Source organism: Amphibalanus amphitrite, unplaced genomic scaffold (assembly GCF_019059575.1).
Source record: "Amphibalanus amphitrite isolate SeventyFive unplaced genomic scaffold, NRLGWU_Aamphi_draft 000036F_arrow, whole genome shotgun sequence".
NCBI lineage: Eukaryota > Metazoa > Arthropoda > Thecostraca > Balanomorpha > Balanidae > Amphibalanus > Amphibalanus amphitrite.
Window position 1 is genome coordinate 1,494,277 of NW_024881532.1, and position 20,434 is coordinate 1,514,710.

Genomic DNA, 20,434 nt, shown 5'->3' on the forward strand with positions numbered 1-20,434 from the left:
CACGGCGGAGCTCGGTTGCAATTTGTAAATACGCCGGCGCACAACAGAGACGAAATCACAGGGGAGCAATGCTGCTTCAACCCTATTGGCCGTAGTGTCTAACGGTGGCGGCCATATTGCGCAGACCAGAAACCGGCTGCCGCCTGTGTTGAGGAATAGGGAATTCGGGACCTCGATTTACGTTTGCGGCCGCCGTATCCGTTACGTTCAAGTTACGTAGATACGGAGCCCGGCATCTTACGCAGAATTGAGTGGGGAACACGATCGTATCTTCAGAATTCTTCAAATTCACTCGCCTGACCTACATTTGCCCCGGCCGAGGGGGTTGATTGAACCCACCTCGCTAATGCACCGCTAATTAAACTAGAATTAAGCGGTAAAGTGGTCGTATGCGGCAAAGTATAATGCAGAGTGACTGGTAGGAACCCGCTGTAAGGGTCTCAGGTCAACCGGTGACCTCTGAGGTCAGGTCAAGTGATTTAAGGCACGGGTTCGGTTTTTGGTAAATAACTTCGCCAAAAATGGCCGTAGAGCCGTGATTTTGGCATCATCGTGTTCAGCTAGCTCAGGCGCATCGAGTGATATACTTTTTGTTCGGGTCAGGTCAACTTAGGGTGTTGACCTCAGGTCAAGGTCAGGTCAGCACCCCCAGGTCACGAAAATGGTCGAAAGAGGTCATGTCGCATATCATTCGATTCGGCAGGTCTTCCTGAGTCCATTGGTGGCTTTCCCGACTCGCTAGCTCAATTTGATCGGGAGTTATTGAAGAAAAATGGTGACCCTTGTGACGTCACAAATGACGTCACGCAAGGGCAACAATGCAAATATGAAGCATAGAACCTTGCAAAGAGTGCATGAAATCATGATTTCATATGCTTGAGATAGTTTCAGATCATTCTCGGCGCCAAAATAACAATTTTCATATTTCCCCATTGACTTATAAGGGTTTAACGTATTAGTTCCTTATAGCTGATGATTTTTTAGGATTTCATCTTGTTCTCCACTCAATTCTGCGTAAGATGCCGGGTTCCGTGTCCACATAGCTTGAGCGTAACGGATGCAGCGACCGCAAACGTAAATCGAGGTCCCGAATTCCCTATTCCCCAGCACAGGCGGCGGCCGCTTTCTGGTCTGCGCAACATGGCGGCACCGTTGGACACCATTTGGCGGCCGATGCGCATTCCACATTATAGAGTTCAGTGGACGTATTGCCCGTTCTCGTGGGTTCACTCAAGACGTGATTCTCACTCAAAACTTGTTTATTGTATCCGAAAATACAGATATAAGCATGGCCGTTCCGATCGTCGCCATATTGCCCAAGGCCATCTATAGATATTGCCAACCACCATCCCGTCACACCTGTTTCCGATCTCCCACTCCTAACCGGCGACCAATCACAGGCCACAGGGCCGCATAGACTCGCCTCGAACGAACTGCCCATGGCCGACCGAACACACAGCGCCATCTGTCTCAGCTGCGGTACATCTAGATTCGCAAATCCGTCGCCAGTTGTCAGCACCGATCGGAGGCCTAGGTCTGACAGCCAACAATACCCCCGGCCACATAAGTTGACGACCCGTCAACAAAACTGTCAGACAACATAACGTAGCGTAGAAAAAAAAAATCACACGATGTCCCTGCATGTTATTACTTTACACCTGTATCTGACCGACTCAACAATCAACCTGAGGGAAACAGTGAGTCATAGACTGCTGTTTTCAATGCACCGCTCTGCTACTCGGATCTAATATGGGCTCACTCACATGTGCACTTATGAATTAGCACATATCACAGCCAGTAAATACCATTGCCTTAACCATTCCTGGAGATCGACTGAGATACTGTGATCCAGATAAGCTCTGCTGTCAGCTCTGACATCATTCTCCTACATCTATTATGAAACGAAAACAAATCTTATGCATGTAGCACACACTGAAATCTTAAATATAATCCAGCACGTAATCAGCCAGATGACGAGGCATACGTCTATCTCTGCCTGAGCGCCGTAAGGGTGGGTTAGCATCCGTCACCCCACTCGTGTCAGCACTGTCATTTTGCACTGGGAGGGCGTCAGTCGGGTCAACAACAACATGGTCTGTCGACGCCGTGTCACCGTCTGTCTGCACATCTGATGTCCCGTCTCCTGTGAATTCATCAGTCTGTCTGTCAGTTACCCGAACATCAGCGTGCCGTGTCACAGGAAGGGTCAGGTCGGTTTCCCGAGGACGGTTCAAAACACGGTTACGTTGATACTCGCGGCCTGTATCTGCTGGTATCGGATCTGGGCGCGCCCTGTCACGTCGGCGAGCCTCCACTGGTCTCACAGACTTATCATCTCGCGCCGCGTGCCGAGACTCATCACCTCTCGCCGAGTGCCTCTGTGGGACGGTCGGGGTAGACACACACAACTTCAAACGATTGTGGTGGACAACTTTCGAAGCACCACCCGCTCCTTCCTTGCCAATCCTATACGTCCAGCCCCTCCTTTTCTCGAGAACTCTGTACGGACCTTCCCACCTCCAAGAAAGTTTCGGCGTCTCTCCTCTCTTGAAGACCTGTTTACGAAGCCATACTCTGTCATCAACCTCGAATACCGATTCAACTAAACGAGAATCATGAAGAACCTTACTCTTCTCATGAGCTGAAACGCTAGCATCACGAATCAACTGATCAGTACTGTCAATAGTCTCCTGGAGCCTTTTCACGTATGCCAGAATGTCCGGTTCACTTGACTGATCCGGCGCGACCTGGGCTCCCTCTCCAAACGTCCGGTCCACAGGCAGCTTTACCTGGCGTCCGAACACAGCTTCATAGGGCGACATCCCTATGGAGTCATGTACATTGGCGTTCATTGACAACACAGCAGGGCCCAAACAAGTAGGCCACGCCTTTGGATGGTCAGCACACATCTTGGCGACAGCTGCCATCAGAACACGATGACTGCGTTCCGAATAGCTGTTGCCCTCGGGATGATACCCACTGGTCGTACTGCTGTGAATACCCAGCAGACTGTACAGCTCGGTCATCACTTTACCCGTCAGGTTACGACCTTGGTCGCTGTGAATAGCACGAGGAATACCGAAAACAGAAATCACGTTTTCCATCAGCGCCTGAGCAATGGTACGTGCCTCCTGATTTGGCAACGGAAATGCCCATGAGAACCTGGTAAAGGAATCAATGCACGTCAGTACGTACTTATATCCGTCAGGTTCACTCGCTGGCAGAGGTCCAACCAAATCAATGTCCAACCGATCCATGAATCCTTCGGACTGCAATGACCCCATGGGAGCCTCTGACCCTCTGGGTGCGTCTCTCCTTTTCTCACACACCTCACACTGTTGACAAAACCCCCTCACCTCGGACTGAATGCCCGGCCAGAAGAATCGCTGTCGAACCAGCTTCTCTAACCGGTCTGCACCTTGGTGTCCTCCACCATAGCCACAGTGAAGTGCCTCCAGGATCTCACGACGAAGGTGCTGTGGAACAACCATCTGCAAACAAGTAGGTGCTCCCCTTACTGTCTGCGTCCGTCTGTACAAAACAGGATGTTCCTCACCACGCACCACGAGCCGCCGCCACTCTCTCAGTAACCGTATGGCGCCCTCTGATCTCAGGTGCTTCTCGCGCGGACGAACGCGTTTGCGTTTCCACGCCTTGAGCTCCAGAATTCCAGCATCTCTGTCCTGCTCCTGTGACAGCTGCTGAATGGTCATGCCCTGAATGCTACTTTCATTCACATTCTGCTCGGTCTCCGATGTCACAGCACGCAACACCGGTGTCCCATGGAACTCATCAGTCACTGGTCCAGATCCTCCCACATCTGCATCCTGTGACGTCACTGGGACCCGAATCCATCGATACGTCACACCATCTGAACAATCCGACTCCTCTAGATGCGGATATCGAGACAAAGCGTCCCCATTTTTGTGCAAAACTCCCTTCCTATGTCTCGTCACAAAATCCAGCTCTGAAAGTATCAGCAGCCATCTGGCGATCTGGCCCTCTGGGTTTTTGAAATTAAACAACCACTGAAGTGCTGCGTGATCTGTCCTCAAAACGAACCTAGCTCCCACCAAGAACTGGTGGAAATGCTGCACTGCCCAGACTACAGCTAGCAATTCACGCTTTGTGACTGCATACTGCCGCTCTGCCTTCGTCAGCGGACGACTAGCATACGCGATCACCCGATCGTTCTGCGTTAGACAAGCCCCGATCGCTACACCACTGGCATCTGTATCTAATATAAACGACGGAGCGCCCTTCTCAAACGACGGATGCGCTAGCACAGGTGGCGACGCTAAAGCAGCTTTCAAACCCTGAAAGGCCTCAGCTGTCTGTGACGTCCATACAAACGGCACACCCTTCTCGGTCAATCTGGTCAGCGGCTTAGCCAACTCAGCAAATCTGGGAATAAACTTACGAACATATGAAGCTAGCCCCAGAAATGATCTGACCTGCTTGACTGTAGTTGGTTGTGGCCAATCTCGGATGAGACGCGTCTTCTCGGGATCACACGCGACTCCCTCAGAACTGACCAGACATCCAAGGAACTTCACCTCCCTCTGACACAGACGAATCTTCCGGAGCGAAAGAGTAAAGCCAGCGTCCTGTAAACACTGGAATATAGCACGAAGGTTCGATTTCATCTCACTCATGTCCTCGGCCAAAACGAGGATATCATCGAAATACTGAACATAAACATCCACACTAACACCAGATAATGCCAGTGCCACAGCACGATTGAAACTGTGAGGCAATCCCTGAAGTCCATAAGGGCAAGACTGATATTCAAATAAACCGAACTCTGTTGTGACTGTTGTTTTAGCACGATCAGCTACATGAAGCGGCATCTGATGATAGGCCTGCGCCAAATCAAGCGATGTGAACAGTTTAGCTCCCGAAAGTTTCCGCAAACACGACTCAATATGTGGAATGACTTGCACACAAGGAGTAGTGATGCGATTCAGACGCCTGTAATCCGTAACCGGACAAATCTTCGTATGGCATTTCTTCGTCGCGCAATATTTCGTCCGCATTTCTTCGTCCGCAAATCTTCGTCGGCGCATTTATTCGTGTCGCATTACTTCGTCTCGCATTTCTTCGTAGGTGCAAAAATTCGTAACGCATTTCTTCGTATCCGCATTTCTTCGTCGGCGCATTTCTTCGTCAAGCATTTTTTCGTCCACGCATTTCTTCGTCTACGCAAATCTTCGTCCGCATTTCTTCGTCCACGCAAATCTTCGTCTGCGCAAATCTTCGTCCGCAAATCTTCGTCCCCGCAAATCTTCGTCCGCAAATCTTCGTCCGCATTTTTTCGTCCACGCATTTCTTCGTCTACGCAAATCTTCGTCCGCATTTCTTCGTCCACGCAAATCTTCGTCCACGCAAATCTTCGTCCCCGCAAATCTTCGTCCGCAAATCTTCGTCCGCAAATCTTCGTCCGCAAATCTTCGTCCGCAAATTTTCGTCCGCATTTTTCGTCCACGCATTTCTTCGTCCAATCAAATCTTCGTCCGCAAATCTTCGTCCGCAAATCTTTGTCTGCGCGCGCTATCTTCGTCTCCGCAAACACTCGTCCACAAATGTGGTTCAATAAAACCATGAAGAAATATCAGACAGTCAAGTGAATGACGAATTTGATGCATGGAATGGATGATCGAAACTTTTGAAGTCAGGTAGATGAGGTCAGTCAGGTGAAGCTATTGTATTTGGAGCCGACAGTTGTAACATTCCATATGTTCTGTGTCCCGGACATTCTTTTTTTCGCGGTCGTTGAATGTCAATATAATCTCTTGTACCCTCGCCGGCATAGGCGGCGGAACGGGGAGGGCACCGGGGCACCGTTCCCCTCTTTAATTTTGGCCTTTTAACAGTAGCCCTATGGGCGTTGCATGGAAAGCATATTGGACCAAAAGTCGGCAGTGCCGTGCCCCCCTTAATTGAAGATGTTCCGCCGCTACTGCCCGCCGGACCTATTTGTTTTCTACGGTACACGCCGGCCGAGGGGGTGGGTACGACCCCCCCCCCCATCGCCGTTTCGCCACTGGTGGAGCTAGCGCGTCGCGGAAAAAAACGAGCGTGTGCGCCGTTACGAGCCGCAGAGATTAATATCCGATTTTAAGGCCTTCTAGGTCAGGGGTCGGCATACGGCCCGCGGGCCGGATCCGGCCAGGTGGGTGACGGTTGGATCCGGCCCGCGACCATCTGACGTCCGGCCCGCGGCTGGTATCAGCGACTTACATCGTGTTCCGCCCCCCCCCCCCCCACACACACACCGCCTGGAAGGTTAAGCGAGTAGACCACGTGAAGCCGCCAAGTGCACGCAGCTGCAGCAGTCGTTGATGCTGCGCGCAAAAGCTGCTGACCAAATCTTACCGTTGCAAGTTTTGTCTAGAAGTAGAATTAGACAAAAACACCCGCAAATTGTGTTTATAAACTCATGAAGTGTGCGAGGGAAGAACTGTTGTGCCAAAGCACATTTGAGTCACTTTTATATCGGAGTCGATTTATGAAGGAACCGCGGGCCGGAACACGATGTAAGTCGCTGATACCAGCCGCGGGCCGGACGTCAGCTGGTCGCGGGCCGGATCCAACCGTCACCCACCTGGCCGGATCCGGCCCGCGGGCCGTATGCCGACCCCTGACCTAGAAGGCCTTAAAGGGACCCTCCCACCTTCAAAAAAGTTTATGAATTGGCATGAAAGTGATGTCGCTCGGTTCAGAAAGAGCGAAAACGAATATCTACCAAATTTCACCGAAAAATATTCACCGGTTTTCAAGATATTAGACTTTTACTTTTGTTTACTTTTTTGGGATCTCCGCTGTTTCTAGCGACTTTAATTTAGAAGTGCGGCGTTTACGGCAGATGTTGCGCGCAAATAGCATATACCACCGCGTGCTACAAAACGTTTTAGTCAAACATTTAAAAATCGCTAGATATTTGCGCTGACGTCACACATTCAGAGGGGTATTCCTAAGCATTAGCCCCTCTGAATCAAAATGCTGCAATTTTGAAATTCAATATTTCCGATTTAAGGCATTTCTCGATGTTGTGAGTGTCGAAACCGGTAATTGTGAGCCAGGGACCCCATTTTGGCTATCTCAACTCAAATCTAATGTTAAGGTGGGAGGGTCGCTTTAAAATCGGGTATTAATCTCTGCGGCTCGTAACGGCGCACACGGTCACGCTCGTTTTTTTTTCCGCGACGCGCTATAGCTCCACAGTGGCGAAACGGCGATGGGGGGGGGGGGGTCGTACCCGCCCCCTCGGCCGGCGTGTACCGTAGAAAACAAATAGGTCCGGCGGGCAGTAGCGGCGGAACATCTTCAATTAAGGGGGGCACGGCACTGCCGACTTTTGGTCCAATATGCTTTCCATGCAACGCCCATAGGGCTACTGTTAAAAGGCCAAAATTAAAGAGGGGAATGGTGCCCCGGTGCCCTCCCCGTTCCGCCGCCTATGCCGGCGAGGGTACAAGAGATTATATTGTCATTCAACGACCGCAAAAAAAAGAATGTCCGGGACACAAATGAGGAATGTTACGATTGTCGGCTCCCAAATACAATAGCTTCACCTGACTGACCTCATCTACCTGTCTTCAAAAGTTTCGATCATCCATTCCTTGCATTAAATTCGTCATTCACTTGACTGTCTGATATTTCTTCATGGTTTTATTGAACCACATATGTGAACGAATGTTTGCGGAGACGAAGATAGCGCAGACAAAGGTTTGTGGACGAAGATTTGCGGACGAAGATTTGGTTGGACGAAGAAATGCGTGGACGAAAAATGCGGACGAAAATTTGCGGACGAAGATTTGCGGACGAAGATTTGCGGACGAAGATTTGCGGGGACGAAGATTTGCGTGGACGAAGAAATGCGGACGAAGATTTGCGTAGACGAAGAAATGCGTGGACGAAAAAATGCGGACGAAGATTTGCGGACGAAGATTTGCGGGGACGAAGATTTGCGGACGAAGATTTACGCAGACGAAGATTTGCGTGGACGAAGAAATGCGGACGAAGATTTGCGTAGACGAAGAAATGCGTGGACGAAAAAATGCTTGACGAAGAAATGCGCCGACGAAGAAATGCGGATACGAAGAAATGCCCTACGAATTTTTGCACCTACGAAGAAATGCGAGACGAAGTAATGCGACACGAATAAATGCGCCGACGAAGATTTGCGGACGAAGAAATGCGGACGAAGAATTGCGCGACGAAGAAATGCCATACGAAGATTTGTCCTGGAATCCTGTAATCACCACAGATACGAACGTCCTTACTGTGCGGCTTGGAGACGACGACGAGAGGTGGCAGACGAAAAGAGGTGGCGACGAAATGATGGCACTAAATATGGCAGCCTGAAACTTCCCACTGCTACCATATGCAACAAATATCATTCTTATTTAGCTGCTATTTGTAATGAATGTAATTTGTATTTATAGTCACCGTGGTTTGAACTATCAAATCTATCAGCCACAAACAACAGGAATATATTTATTGGTTATGTTACGGCTGCATCTCCAATAATTACAGCGTTTTGATATTTTTTTTCATTAGATCTGCGTCACATTTGACACAGAACTCAGAATTACCTGCAGATTATTTTCTGATTTGGTCCAATGACATCATTCTGCAGTGAGCCAATCAAATTATGACTTGGATCATTTATTGCAAATAGAGATTTTCTTAAGCCTTTTCAATCGAATCAAATATAGAACAGAATATATGTTTCCCAGATTTATTATCATTTTATCCAATTTTCATATTATTTTGCTTGAAAATAGTCAAAGCCCTTAATTATTGATGACGTAATTTTTATGGCTTTATTAAAACTGAGCGTAAATTGTCTTGTTTACATGAATTGTGCTATGCTGTGTACTACACCGTTTACACCAGTGTTTTTATATACCTTGGTCTACACGATCCACAAGCGTTCTTTGGTTCTTTTGATTGATTGGTTGGGATTTGGATGGGGGGATTGAATTTAAATTGCCGGTAATTGAGGATTCTGAAATGCAAGTTTTTATGGTATATGGGGCCTTAGATTTGACCTGCCATTTTGAGCCTATCAACAGTGAACTGCAGATCCCATGCAAATTCAACTTGTGAAATTCAAAGAAATGCAGGCATGCTGCCAGTATGTTCATAGAAAACAACCCTGGATCATATTCATGTGATACTTAGCCTGTCCCATAGCTCAGTTGGTAGAGCATACCCGGTAGTGAGAGCCCGGGTTCGAGATGCTCCGGCGCTAGACATTTGAGACTCCTGACGGGTATGGTCTGCGGCTGGTGGGAGCAGCCTCAGCCAGTTGAAGTCAGTTGAGTGGGACAGGCCATGTCTGGCTTTGAAAGGCACGTTAAACTTTGGCATCTAAATTCTCCTGTTACCCGGAATTGCGCGATGGGACGGGAGGGGTTGGGGTTTACGCAACACAAACAAGCTCTACTTAGCTTGGGCTCTGGCTCTGTCAATCCATCCATTCAAACATTCGAGCTAAATTTTGTTTTAAAAAAATCCCTACAACCTACCAACCTACATCCTACCAACCTACAACCTACCACTTTGGCTCCATCTTCATATATACCATTGAACTTCAGAATGTCATGCTTTGCAGTGTGGATCCATCATCCAAGCCACTCTACAGCAATTTGCATCACACTTTGTAAACCAGCACTGCACCATGGAATATGTGCAAGAGCTTTTAGAGTGCAATGAGTTTGATGTACTTTAACCACAATAAATTTTTGCTCTAACACTTTTTTGTTTCACCTTCTTATCCATGGCATTCCCAAAAGACTCATTCCTTCAATTTAAATCCCCATCCCCTCTTGACCACCCTTGTTTAAAGTTTGCAAACTTGTCCAATGTCCATTTGCACTGTTTTGGTAGCTCTATGTCTATGACCTGACTGGCCTGAAAATGAACTACGATGTACCAAATATTATTTGTGATTTATGAATTCATTATGTAGTTAGACATATTTTTCTACATGTACTGACATGTTTGTCATTATACAGAACAATGTATATTCTGTTAATTTATGTTTTATTATATTTTTCCTATTCCAGGTCAGTTTAAAGACACTTAGTATCTTGTGTCTGTCAAGATGTCAAGCATGTCATACCATATTCCAAATTTACTGGACAAGGTAAGATCATTTCAATATTTTGGAACCTTCTTATGCCAATTACTTATGACGCTACTGTTGTTACCTATCTGTATTTTCATAAGAATTGGAAAAAAAAACACCTTTCTGCTTTCAGCCTTCCAACTGTTGCTGCATAAGCTGCCCAAATACATTAGCTGCACTTTTCTTTTTATGGGCACTTGCCTCTGTCTCACTAGATAGGACAGAACAAGTAGGTATATGACATAGATTTGAGTTTAAGTTACTGAACAGAATCAGTATTTGAACAAGTAAAAAGCTCTGACCAATGGTTGCCTGCTGTGGCTGTCCAGATGACGTCCACAGATAAGGATCTGAGATTCATGGCGACCAACGACCTCATGGTTGAACTGCAGAAGGACAGCATCAAGCTTGATGATGAGTCAGAGAGGAAGGTGGTGCGCATGATCCTAAAACTGCTGGAGGACAAAAATGGAGAGGTCCAGAATCTGGCAGTAAAATGGTAAGTCATTGACTTTTAGGCTAATAGCTGGATGTGTTAGGCATTAAGTGAGCTGTAGTGAACTGTGGTCTCTTTAACAGTTTTCCTATAGTAGGATAAATTAAGCGATGACTGAGGAACTTATGGCAACTTTATGTTGCCATAAAGTTGTTGTTTGTTCACATACCTCCCTGTGAAAATCTCGAGTTATTGATACCTACCTACTTGTCTGTGATCTGACCCGTATCATTTGTGTCAGTCTGGGTCCGCTGGTGGTGAAGGTCAAAGAGCTGCAGGTGGAGACCATTGTGGACACGCTCTGCAACAACATGGTCTCGGACAAGGAGCAGCTGCGCGACATCAGCAGCATCGCGCTGAAAACGGTCATCAACGAGCTCCCGCCGGGCGCCAGCCTGCAGGCCACCAGCGTGTGCCGGCGCATCATCGTCCAGCTCTGCCGAGCCATCAGCATGGTGAGACGAGCCGCGGCCCGCGGGAGCTGACGCGCCTGAGGCTACCAGGAGACTGGGGTCGAACGGGAAACGTGATTGCTCCAGGGTGATCACGATACATAATGGTATCGTGATTCGTGGTGTGTCCTTTTTCTGCCGGCGGGCCTTTTTGACTCCAGCCTTGTTAGGGCAGACTGGATTGGTGAAATTATAACGTAAGCAAGAAATAATAGCCGCCATTTTTATTAAATTGATCAGCCTGGTGATACTATTCATGATCGACGCTCGTGGCCCCGCGGCTCGGCATCCCCGTCTGACCCGGGTCGGTTTCCGACCGCTCCGGACTCCGCTCTGACCTGGCTCGGTGTTCCGCCAGACGACCGACGTCTCCGTGCAGCTGGAGGCGCTCGACATCCTGGCCGACCTGCTCTCCCGTTTCGGCTCGCTGCTGGTCAACTACCACGCCAACATCCTGGAGGCGCTGCTGCCCCAGCTGTGCTCGCCCAGACTCGCCGTCCGCAAGAGGTCGGTAGGAGCGGACGGGAGACTAGTCAGAGGCGTGGCAGACACCGGGCGCTGCGAGCCTTGTTATCGATTCTGGGAGTCTGAGACTACATGATTCTCTTTTAGCCTAGAGGAAAATGTCACTAGTTTAAAAGAAGTGTGTCGAGCTAGGTTTGATTTACAGTGATTGGGAATAACCGGGTATGATTAAATGTATGCACGCTTCGCTATGGCATGGTAATCTTTGTTTACCTGTTTACCCACTCAATCTTGTTTACCTGTTTGTTTACCCACTCCAGGACTATCATCGCGCTGGGGCACCTGGTACTCAGCTGCAGTATCGACCTCTACGGCAAACTGATTGACCACCTGCTCGAGTGTATCCAGCGCAAACAGGACAACTCGGCTACACGAACCTACATCAACGCGGTGGCGGCCATCAGGTGGGTCCGGGACTCCGGGGTCGGGATTGGTGACGTTAGGATTTGAGTCCACAGCTGCATTTTGGTGTGTTTGCTGGATGTTAGATAGAGTGATGGCTAATGACTAGGATCATGGCCCGGACTTTTAACATGCATCATCGGACATCGGGTGCTTTGTTTTGTAGTTACGTGTGTTGCATTGTCAATGCTTACTTCTTACCGTTACCGTTAACGTTATGGTGACGGGAAGCAGACTATCATGATGAGTTACGTGGAGTTGGTTGTGATAATCGTAACGACCATGAATAATGTCCTGTGTCACCATAACTTGATTTCCTGATCAGACAAAGCTCACTTTTCTCGATTCGACCGTTGGTTGTGCTCACCCTTGCGTCCACCATGCTGCGCCGCCCTGGCTCCCCCAAACTAACACTAACATAACTTCGCTCCAGCCGCGGCGCCGGCCACCGGTTCGGGGAGCACCTGGAGCGTGTGCTGCCACTCGTGGTGGCCCACTGTCAGGCAGACGACGACGAGCTGCGGGAACACTGCCTGCAGGCGCTCGAGGCGTTCGTTGACAAGTGTCCCAAGGAGGTGACCCCGCACATCGGCACGGTGAGATGCAGTGGGACTGAAGGAACAGGAAGGGGAGGTTGTATGACGAAGGAAGTACGAAATAGATGTAGGGGAAGAATGAGAGGAACGGCGACAGCTTACATTATAGTGCAGTGTGCACATTGGGAGGAACTGATCATTGTCGCACGGAAAGCGAACAGATTTAACCTAAATGCGGAACCCAGGATAAGTTCCGTATTTCTGTAGCTTTCCTAGCTGGCGTCAATCGCAGTCAAGCTGCTGCTCGACATACGCTTTTACTTGCCTGATGAATTGTGCACCTCTGGTCGTGTCCGTGTGGTTGACCGTCTCTGTTCGCTCGCCGCCCAGATTCTGGGTCTGTGCCTGCGGTTCCTGTCGCACGACCCCAACTACAACTACGCCGTGGATGAGGAGGAGATGGACGACACAGACGGAGACGACGAGGACAACGAGGACGACTACAGCGACGACGACGACATGTCCTGGAAGGTGCGCCGCGCCGCCGCCAAGTGCCTGGAGGTCGTCATCGCCACGCGGCGCGAGATGCTGCTCGAGTTCTACCGCACCGTGTCGCCAGAGCTTATCAACAGGTTCAAGGGTACGTGCTGCCGTAGATTGCCGTAGATTGTGATCATTTAGTGCTTTCGATGAACGGATATTGCGATGAGCATCAAGTGAGGATAGGGATGGCTTGAAATTGGCGTAAGGATGCTGCCTGAGGTACAGCTAACGATGTTAGTCCAAGACGTCGAACGGTTGCGGTCGACATTTCATTTTTTTATCGGACCTCGGTGCCCATGGATGTTGGCAAAATGGTAATCACCCTGCTTCATGAGGCACCGCTGCTAGTTTAAGTTTCGATTGGCATTTCTAGAGCGTGAGGAGAACGTGAAGGCGGACATATTCCACGCGTACATCTCGCTGCTGCGCCAGACCAAGGCCAGCACTTCGGTGGTGGACACGGACTTTATGGACGACGGCGAGTCACCGCTCACTACGCTGCAGCAGCAGGTATGATATCGTGATCAATGACTGTCAAATGTTAGTCGCACCCCCACTTTGAACTGTTATTGTCAGTAACGTTGCTACGCTGTCAGCTAATCAGGTCGACTTGTGTTGTCGTCCATGCAGATTCAAATTATACCCCTCTGACATGCTCCCTTCTTCCCTTTAACCAGGTACCGTCGCTGGTGAAGGGCATCCACCGTCAGCTGAAGGAGCGCAGCACCAAGACGCGCCAGGGCTGCTTCTCGCTGCTCCGAGAGCTGATCTTGGTGCTCAAGGGAGCGCTCACCGACCATATCGGCATGCTGATGCCGGGCATCCAGTACTCACTCGGGTCAGTGACCTCCAGTGACCTGTCTATGTCTGTGTGTGTGTTTGGGTGGGGGTGGGGCAGCCGGCAGGGCAGATGCCGGGCATCCAGTACTCGCTCGGGTCAGTAGCCGGTTGTCTTTGTGGGTGTGTGTTCGTTCATGGCATTGCGTTCAGATCTGCGTTGTCACTATCTAGATTGGCGTTTCCGTTACTTTTCGCTTTTCTGTTAGCAGAAACAGAAAATTGAATCATGAATTAGATGACATGGAACGTCACCTAGTAATGATAGAAGAAGGGACACAATATTGACGATTCCATGTGACGTCTTATCTCCAGTGAGCGTAACGCCAGCAGCAACATGAAGATCGACACGTTGGTGTTTGTGCACTGCCTGCTGGCCAACCATCCTGCGGAGGTGTTCCACCCGCACGTGGACCGACTGCTGCCGTGCCTGGTGGCCGCCGTCAACGACCCGTTCTACAAGATCACCGCCGAGGCGCTGCACGTGCTGCAGGAGCTGGTGCGCGTCATCCGGCCGCTCGGTAGGTGGCGACGGTAACGGGCGGAGTGGCAGTGGATAGGACTGTTTGTGGATCGATGATGGGAGTTCTAAGCCAGGTCTGCTTGTTTGTGCAGACTTCGTTGGTGGGGTGAACAGTAAGACATGTCTGTTGCGGGTAACAGTGGGGGAGGCGCTAGTTAGTTCTGCTCAGGCTTGATGACTGAGTTAGGGTGACTGGCAGAGGCCTGCTGCGGGCTTGACGGTGGTGGCTTAGGCAGGCCTACGTCTCGAGGGAGGGACCGAAGGAGAACAAGCTGATCGGCCATTGCCATCGGACTTGGCTAAAGACTAACGAATTATGCCAAAGCTGGGTCGTTTTAATATGTTTCTTCTGCTGTTGTGTTTCAGACACGGCGAGCAAGTTCGACTTCACACCGTACATGGGCGAGATCTACACAGTCACACTGACCAAGCTGCGCGCGGCCGACATCGATCAGGAGGTGAAGGAGCGCGCCATCGGCTGCATGGGCCAGCTGGTGAGCCAGATGGGCGACCACCTGCAGGCGCAGCTGCCCGTCTGCCTACCCATCCTGCTGGACCGGCTGCGTAACGAGATCACCCGTCTGACCACGGTGAAGGCGCTCACCATGATCGCCGCCTCGCCGCTCAAGGTGGACGTGCGCGTCATCCTCGGCGAGGCGCTGCCCATACTCGGCTCCTTCCTCAGGTGAGCGGCCGGGGACCGCCCGAGGGTGGTGTCGGTAAGGGTGGACTCTGAGCTGAGAAGGTGGAGAATCTGAGCAATGATTGATTGGGAGTCATGGGTGAGCGATTTGATTGGGAGACCTTTGATTCCGGGTTTGACGGTCAATGTATCATTATTTGGAAAGCAATATGCGTAATTGTGACGCATTTTCCATAAGTGCACTTACGTGAATTATTCTGTGTTCAGTGAATATGTTTTGTCGCACATTCCACCATTCATATATCGCAGCAATATTTCGTAATTCTACTCAAATAATTGTACTGCGTTGTATTCTGACACCGTTACCGGGCCACCCGTCACCCCGCATTCAGGAAGAACCAGCGGGCGCTGAAGCTGGCCACGCTGACGCTGCTGGACCGGCTGGTGGTCAACTACCCGGGCTTCCTGACGGCCGAGCTGCTGCAGCCGGCGCTGACCGAGCTGCCGGCGCTGCTGACCGAGGCCGACCTGCACATCGCCCAGCTGAGCCTGGCCGTGCTCAGTTCCGTGTGCCACCTGGCGCAGCCCGCCGCCGCGCTCGTACAGTCCGGATTCATGGTCAAGGTTGGTGGGCCAGCCGTGTGTGTAATGACTGGCGGTTACCTATGTGATGGCCTCAGACGGGCAGCAGGTCATTGACCACTGACGCTAGGGCGGGCGCAGAGCGCGGGGGGATGGGGTCATTTATCCTTTAGCAATCGAAATAACGTATCCCCTAGGCTTTGCTAGCAGGGTGCCGCGCCATTTGTTGGTGCTTGCTGAGATATATTGGTATCCGGTACCCTAAATAAGACGTTTAACACCTTTAATGACTAAATTTGGTCGGATGTCATACTGGCTGTCATAAGTCACACTGTCCATGATGTTGGTCATTTTGATGAGCATCAGGGTCAATAAAAACCTACCTCTCACGGACAGACCGACCTCTCTCTAACCCCCCTCCCTCCCGCTGGTCTCCAGGTGCTGCTGCCGCCGGTGTTCAAGCTGACCAAGTCGCCTCTGCTGCAAGGCGCCGCGCTGCGCACCATGTCAAAGTTCTTCACAGTGCTGGTGACCCGGGAGATTCTGCCGGCCGACCGGCTGCTCGCCATGCTTCTGGAGCCCGTCTCTGGCGACGCCGCCGGGCAGCACATTAACAAACAGGTCGGTAATTCCGCAAATGGTTCAGCGCATACACAAACAGCCGGGGCCAGCAAACTCAGCACGTCCAATTCACAAGTGATTAAAGTGAAATAGTAAATTCGATGGGTGCCTGATATTCGTCCTCATCATAAAGCAATAGTAATTATTTGCCTTCATAACAGTTAAGTCTATTCTGCGCAGCCATATTCTGTTAAACAGTTTTCAGGTCTGCTTCATCATTTTCTCTTTACGATCTGGCGGCACAGGGTAGTTTGACACCGGCCCTATGATAGTATGACGCCACTGTCTCCTCCCAGGCGTACTCGTCGATCGCGCAGTGCGTGGCGGCCGTATGCCTCACGGACGCGCGAGTCACAGAGGAGATGGTGCGCCGACTGCTGCGCGACATCAAGAGCTCCTCGGTACCCGACGCGCGCCGCACGTTCGCCCTGCTGGCAGTGGCGGAGATCGGGCGACACGTGTGAGTGAGAGGCAGTGGCTGGGGAGGAACGGCGGAGAGGAGCGGGGTGGGAGGATAGCGACACGAAAAAGCTGCGCGGGGGTTGAATTTAGTGGTCAGAGTGTAACGTAATTCACCATGAAAAGAACGTGATGCTTTACGACAAAGCTATGACTGTCGAAATGTTGACATGATAAGCTACCATTCCTCTGTCTGTTTCGGCACCTTTTCTGCTGATAGGATTGAACGCTTCTAATTCTCGCTCGGTGCTAATTCTTACATGTTTTTTTTTTGTGGTCACTTAGCTTGCGATCTGACTCAACTCAACCCTCAGTGATGCCCAAAATGATTATAGAACCATGGTGGTTTGTACCAGTGACCTGAGCGGTGTGGAGGGTACCTATGCGGCAGACCATCCTGTTCTGACCCGTTGTGTTCTCTGACAGTGACCTGACGGTGTCGAAGGTCGGACCTGCTGTGTTTCTGTCCCAGTGACCTCAGCGGTGTCGAGGGTCTGCGGCAGACCACCCTGTACTGACCTGCTGTATCCCTCTGACAGTGACCTGAGCGGTGTCGAGGGTCTGCGGCAGACCATCCTGGCCTCGTTCGGTTCACAGTCGGAGGAAGTCAAACAGGCCACGTCATACGCGCTCGGCTCTGTGGCCTGCGGAAACCTGGCACAGTTCCTGCCGTTCGTACTCAACGAGATTGAGACGCAGCACAAACGGCAGTACCTGCTGCTGCACTCACTCAAGGAGGTGAGCTTTTGAACGAGCCTACACAACCCTTCGTAGGCTATCAAAGTCTATCGCAAATGATCAATAGCACATCAATGCAACTGAGATATTGCTGTTGACGAACTTTGTCTCATACACGTAGTTTGGTCATCTTACAAACGTTGTGGGACCGGTACATCGTTTTGCTGACCCTCCAAGCTCCACGTCTAACCCACTGCTCCTCACCTGCGGCCGCCAGATAATCAGCTGTTCATCGGAGCGCGACTCACTCCAACACTACCAGGAGGGCATCTGGGACAACCTGTTCCGGCACTGCCAGTCGCCAGAGGAGGGCACGCGCAACGTGGTGGCCGAGTGTCTGGGCAAGCTGACGCTGCTGCACCCGGAGACGCTGCTGCCGCGACTGCAGAGCGCCCTGCACGCCACCGACAGTCCGCTGATGCGCACCACCATCGTGACGGCCATCAAGTTCACCATCACGGAGCAGCCTCAGCCGGTGGACGCGCTGCTGCGGCACTGCATCGGCGACTTCCTGGCCACCATCGGCGACCCGCAGCTGGAGGTCCGCCGCGTCGCGCTGGTCGCTCTCAACTCGGCGGCGCACAATAAGCCCGTGCTGGTGCGCGATCTGCTTGATACCCTCCTGCCACAGCTCTACAACGAGACCAAAGTTCGCGTGAGTGTACATACGCGCCGTCCGTTTCGGAGGGGGTGGGCATTGGGTATAAGGGGGCGGAGACCGCCAGCATATGCCCCGGGCTTTGGTGGACGAAGAGGACATGCCAGTGGAAGGCGGAGTTAAGACAACTCACTCTGCCGATTCTGTTCATCTTGCATGGATCTTAAGCTTGAATCCGAATAACTGAATGGGTAGTTCCTGACCTATTGGTGGTTGCTCGTCGTGAAAAAAAGCGACAAGCTACCCGGCTTCTCACAATACCCTTTCGTCCGCAGAAAGAGCTTATCCGTGAGGTGGAGATGGGTCCGTTCAAGCACACGGTGGATGACGGCCTGGACCTGCGGAAGGCGGGCTACGAGTGCATGTACACGCTGCTCGACTCGTGTCTGGACCGGCTCGACATCTACACCTTCCTCAACCACGTGGAGGAGGGCCTCAAAGACGACTACGACATCAAGATGCTGACGTACCTCATGCTGGTGCGGTTGGCGACCCTCGTTCCAAACGCAGTTCTACAGAGTGAGTCGGCAGGGACGGGTTCTAAGTGGAAAGGGACGAGATTCAGTGTTGGCTTAGGTAGGGTGGTGACTAAGATGAGTAGGTAGCGCTCGCAGATATTGTGCGGATGTGTGCAATTTTTTCTCGTTAAAAAATGTAGAAGTAAACTTCTTGCGCTTTCTGTTTTATTTTAGTTGAGGTTTGCGTTGAAATACTTGTCTCGCTTCAAAGTTCGATAAGTTTTGTCCGTCCCGTTATTTTCTTGTTCACCCCCACGCCGCTCCGCTAGTGATGACCTGACCTGACCTGATCGTGTCCCGACTCAGGGCTGGACCGGCTGGTGGACCCACTGCGCACCACGTGCTCGGCCAAGGTGAAACAGAACTCAGTGAAGCAGGAGTTTGAGAAGCAGGACGAGCTGAAGCGGTCGGCGCTGCGCGTCGTGGTCGCCCTCCTGGCCATCCCCGACGCCGGTAAGGCTGGATGTGACTCAGGCCTGGGACGAATAGAGAAAGGGGCACCGACTAGTGCAGGACAGTCACTGTCGTTCGTTTAATTGTTGCAATGTGCGCATGGACCGGGCAGTCTGCGTTTCGGCTGTTGCAGGGACTCTGCAATATTATGCCGTTGGTATCGGGATTTGAAGAAGAAAAAAAATGGTTTGCCATACGGAGATTAATGACATGCTTGCTAGGTTTATTCATCTATTAAAGACGATGTATTTTATCTTGTCATGCCAATCATTCTTCCGTTTTTACTATTTGAGTTTCACAATGCCGGAGGCCTGATTGATTCCGTTGGTCAGGTTTTGCAGAAGCTGGTGTATTTTGCAGTTACATTTTTCCATGGTTTAAAAACGAGATCGATAGTGTTATTTAAACGGATATTGTTAAACAGCTCAAAAATACCCCCACTAACAATACATAGCTTCCGTGACCACTGGTGAGACGTCACTCCGTACCATTCCGTATAGTGTTGTTGCTGAACATTTTGCAATATCTCTCGGTTGTGACCTACCCGTCCCATTGACACGCCCCGCTCTGTGCCGTCTCTCCCGCAGACAAGAATCTGCAGCTGTCCGAGTTTGTGTCGCACATCAAGTCCAGTCCGGACCTGCAGGCGCTGTTCGACTCCATCCAGCACGACTCCACGTCCGACTCGGCGGCCATGATGGACCTCAGTTGAGCGGACCGAGTCAGCGACTCGGAGTCATCGGGGAAGCGGTGGGCGGCGGCGGGCGGCCGCCTTTTGTATCTAGGGTCGGCCCGGCGGCGGCGGGCCTTGTGGATGTCGAAACGATTCATTGTGCGCTTAGAGATGTTAATAAATAATACATTGAAGTGGCTGTGTTGAAAGTCTGTCTCTGGGTGGTTGGATGAAGGACAAACGAGACTTGCTCTTATCTGTATTTCGACTATTGTGACGAATAATTCGAACGCGCAGGCGATGCTACGCAAATAATTGCGTCTAGGCTGTGGCCTGTGGTACTTTCGTTTTGCAGCATATTGCAATGACGTCTGGCTGGTCGCGCGGGGATCGAGTAACCGTAACATGCTCCCAGCGTCTAGCTATATCCTAGCGGGGACACTTGGTCCTGAGGGCTACCCTGGTGGTCTGCAGCAGCTGAGCCCGTCCTGAGCGACAAGCCTCTCGGCTGTGCTCAGTGCACTGCTAACAGTGTGCGGATTCAGGAATCTTGCCCAACACCGCATGGAGTCGCGAGTCGATTGGACTTTGAGCCAAGCAAAAGGTGAAAAGTTTATGCGTCCTGAGGCCAGAGGAC

At 51.0% G+C, this 20,434-nt stretch overlaps 1 protein-coding gene across 10 annotated transcripts; it reads left to right on the plus strand.

Annotated features, from left to right (window-relative positions):
- Positions 1-8,386: 8,386 nt before the first annotated feature.
- On the plus strand, positions 8,387-20,006 carry LOC122372256 (cullin-associated NEDD8-dissociated protein 1-like). 10 transcript variants are annotated; one of them, XM_043349282.1, is made up of 20 exons: positions 8,387-8,421; positions 10,077-10,156; positions 10,468-10,637; positions 10,876-11,089; positions 11,445-11,593; positions 11,872-12,015; positions 12,447-12,609; positions 12,940-13,189; positions 13,466-13,602; positions 13,770-13,930; positions 14,245-14,450; positions 14,819-15,137; positions 15,488-15,719; positions 16,116-16,298; positions 16,595-16,758; positions 17,297-17,495; positions 17,713-18,150; positions 18,429-18,672; positions 18,978-19,124; positions 19,712-20,006. In XM_043349282.1, the coding sequence occupies exons 2-20, from the start codon at positions 10,115-10,117 to the stop codon at positions 19,834-19,836; spliced, it is 3,687 nt and encodes a 1,228-aa protein (XP_043205217.1). In that variant the 5' UTR covers positions 8,387-8,421; positions 10,077-10,114; the 3' UTR covers positions 19,837-20,006. The 10 variants fall into 10 exon arrangements, with proteins under 10 accessions (XP_043205217.1, XP_043205207.1, XP_043205156.1 ...); XM_043349272.1 differs by lacking the exon at positions 8,387-8,421 and adding an exon at positions 8,572-8,640; XM_043349221.1 differs by lacking the exon at positions 8,387-8,421 and adding an exon at positions 8,685-8,945.
- The last annotated feature ends 428 nt before the right edge of the window (positions 20,007-20,434 follow it).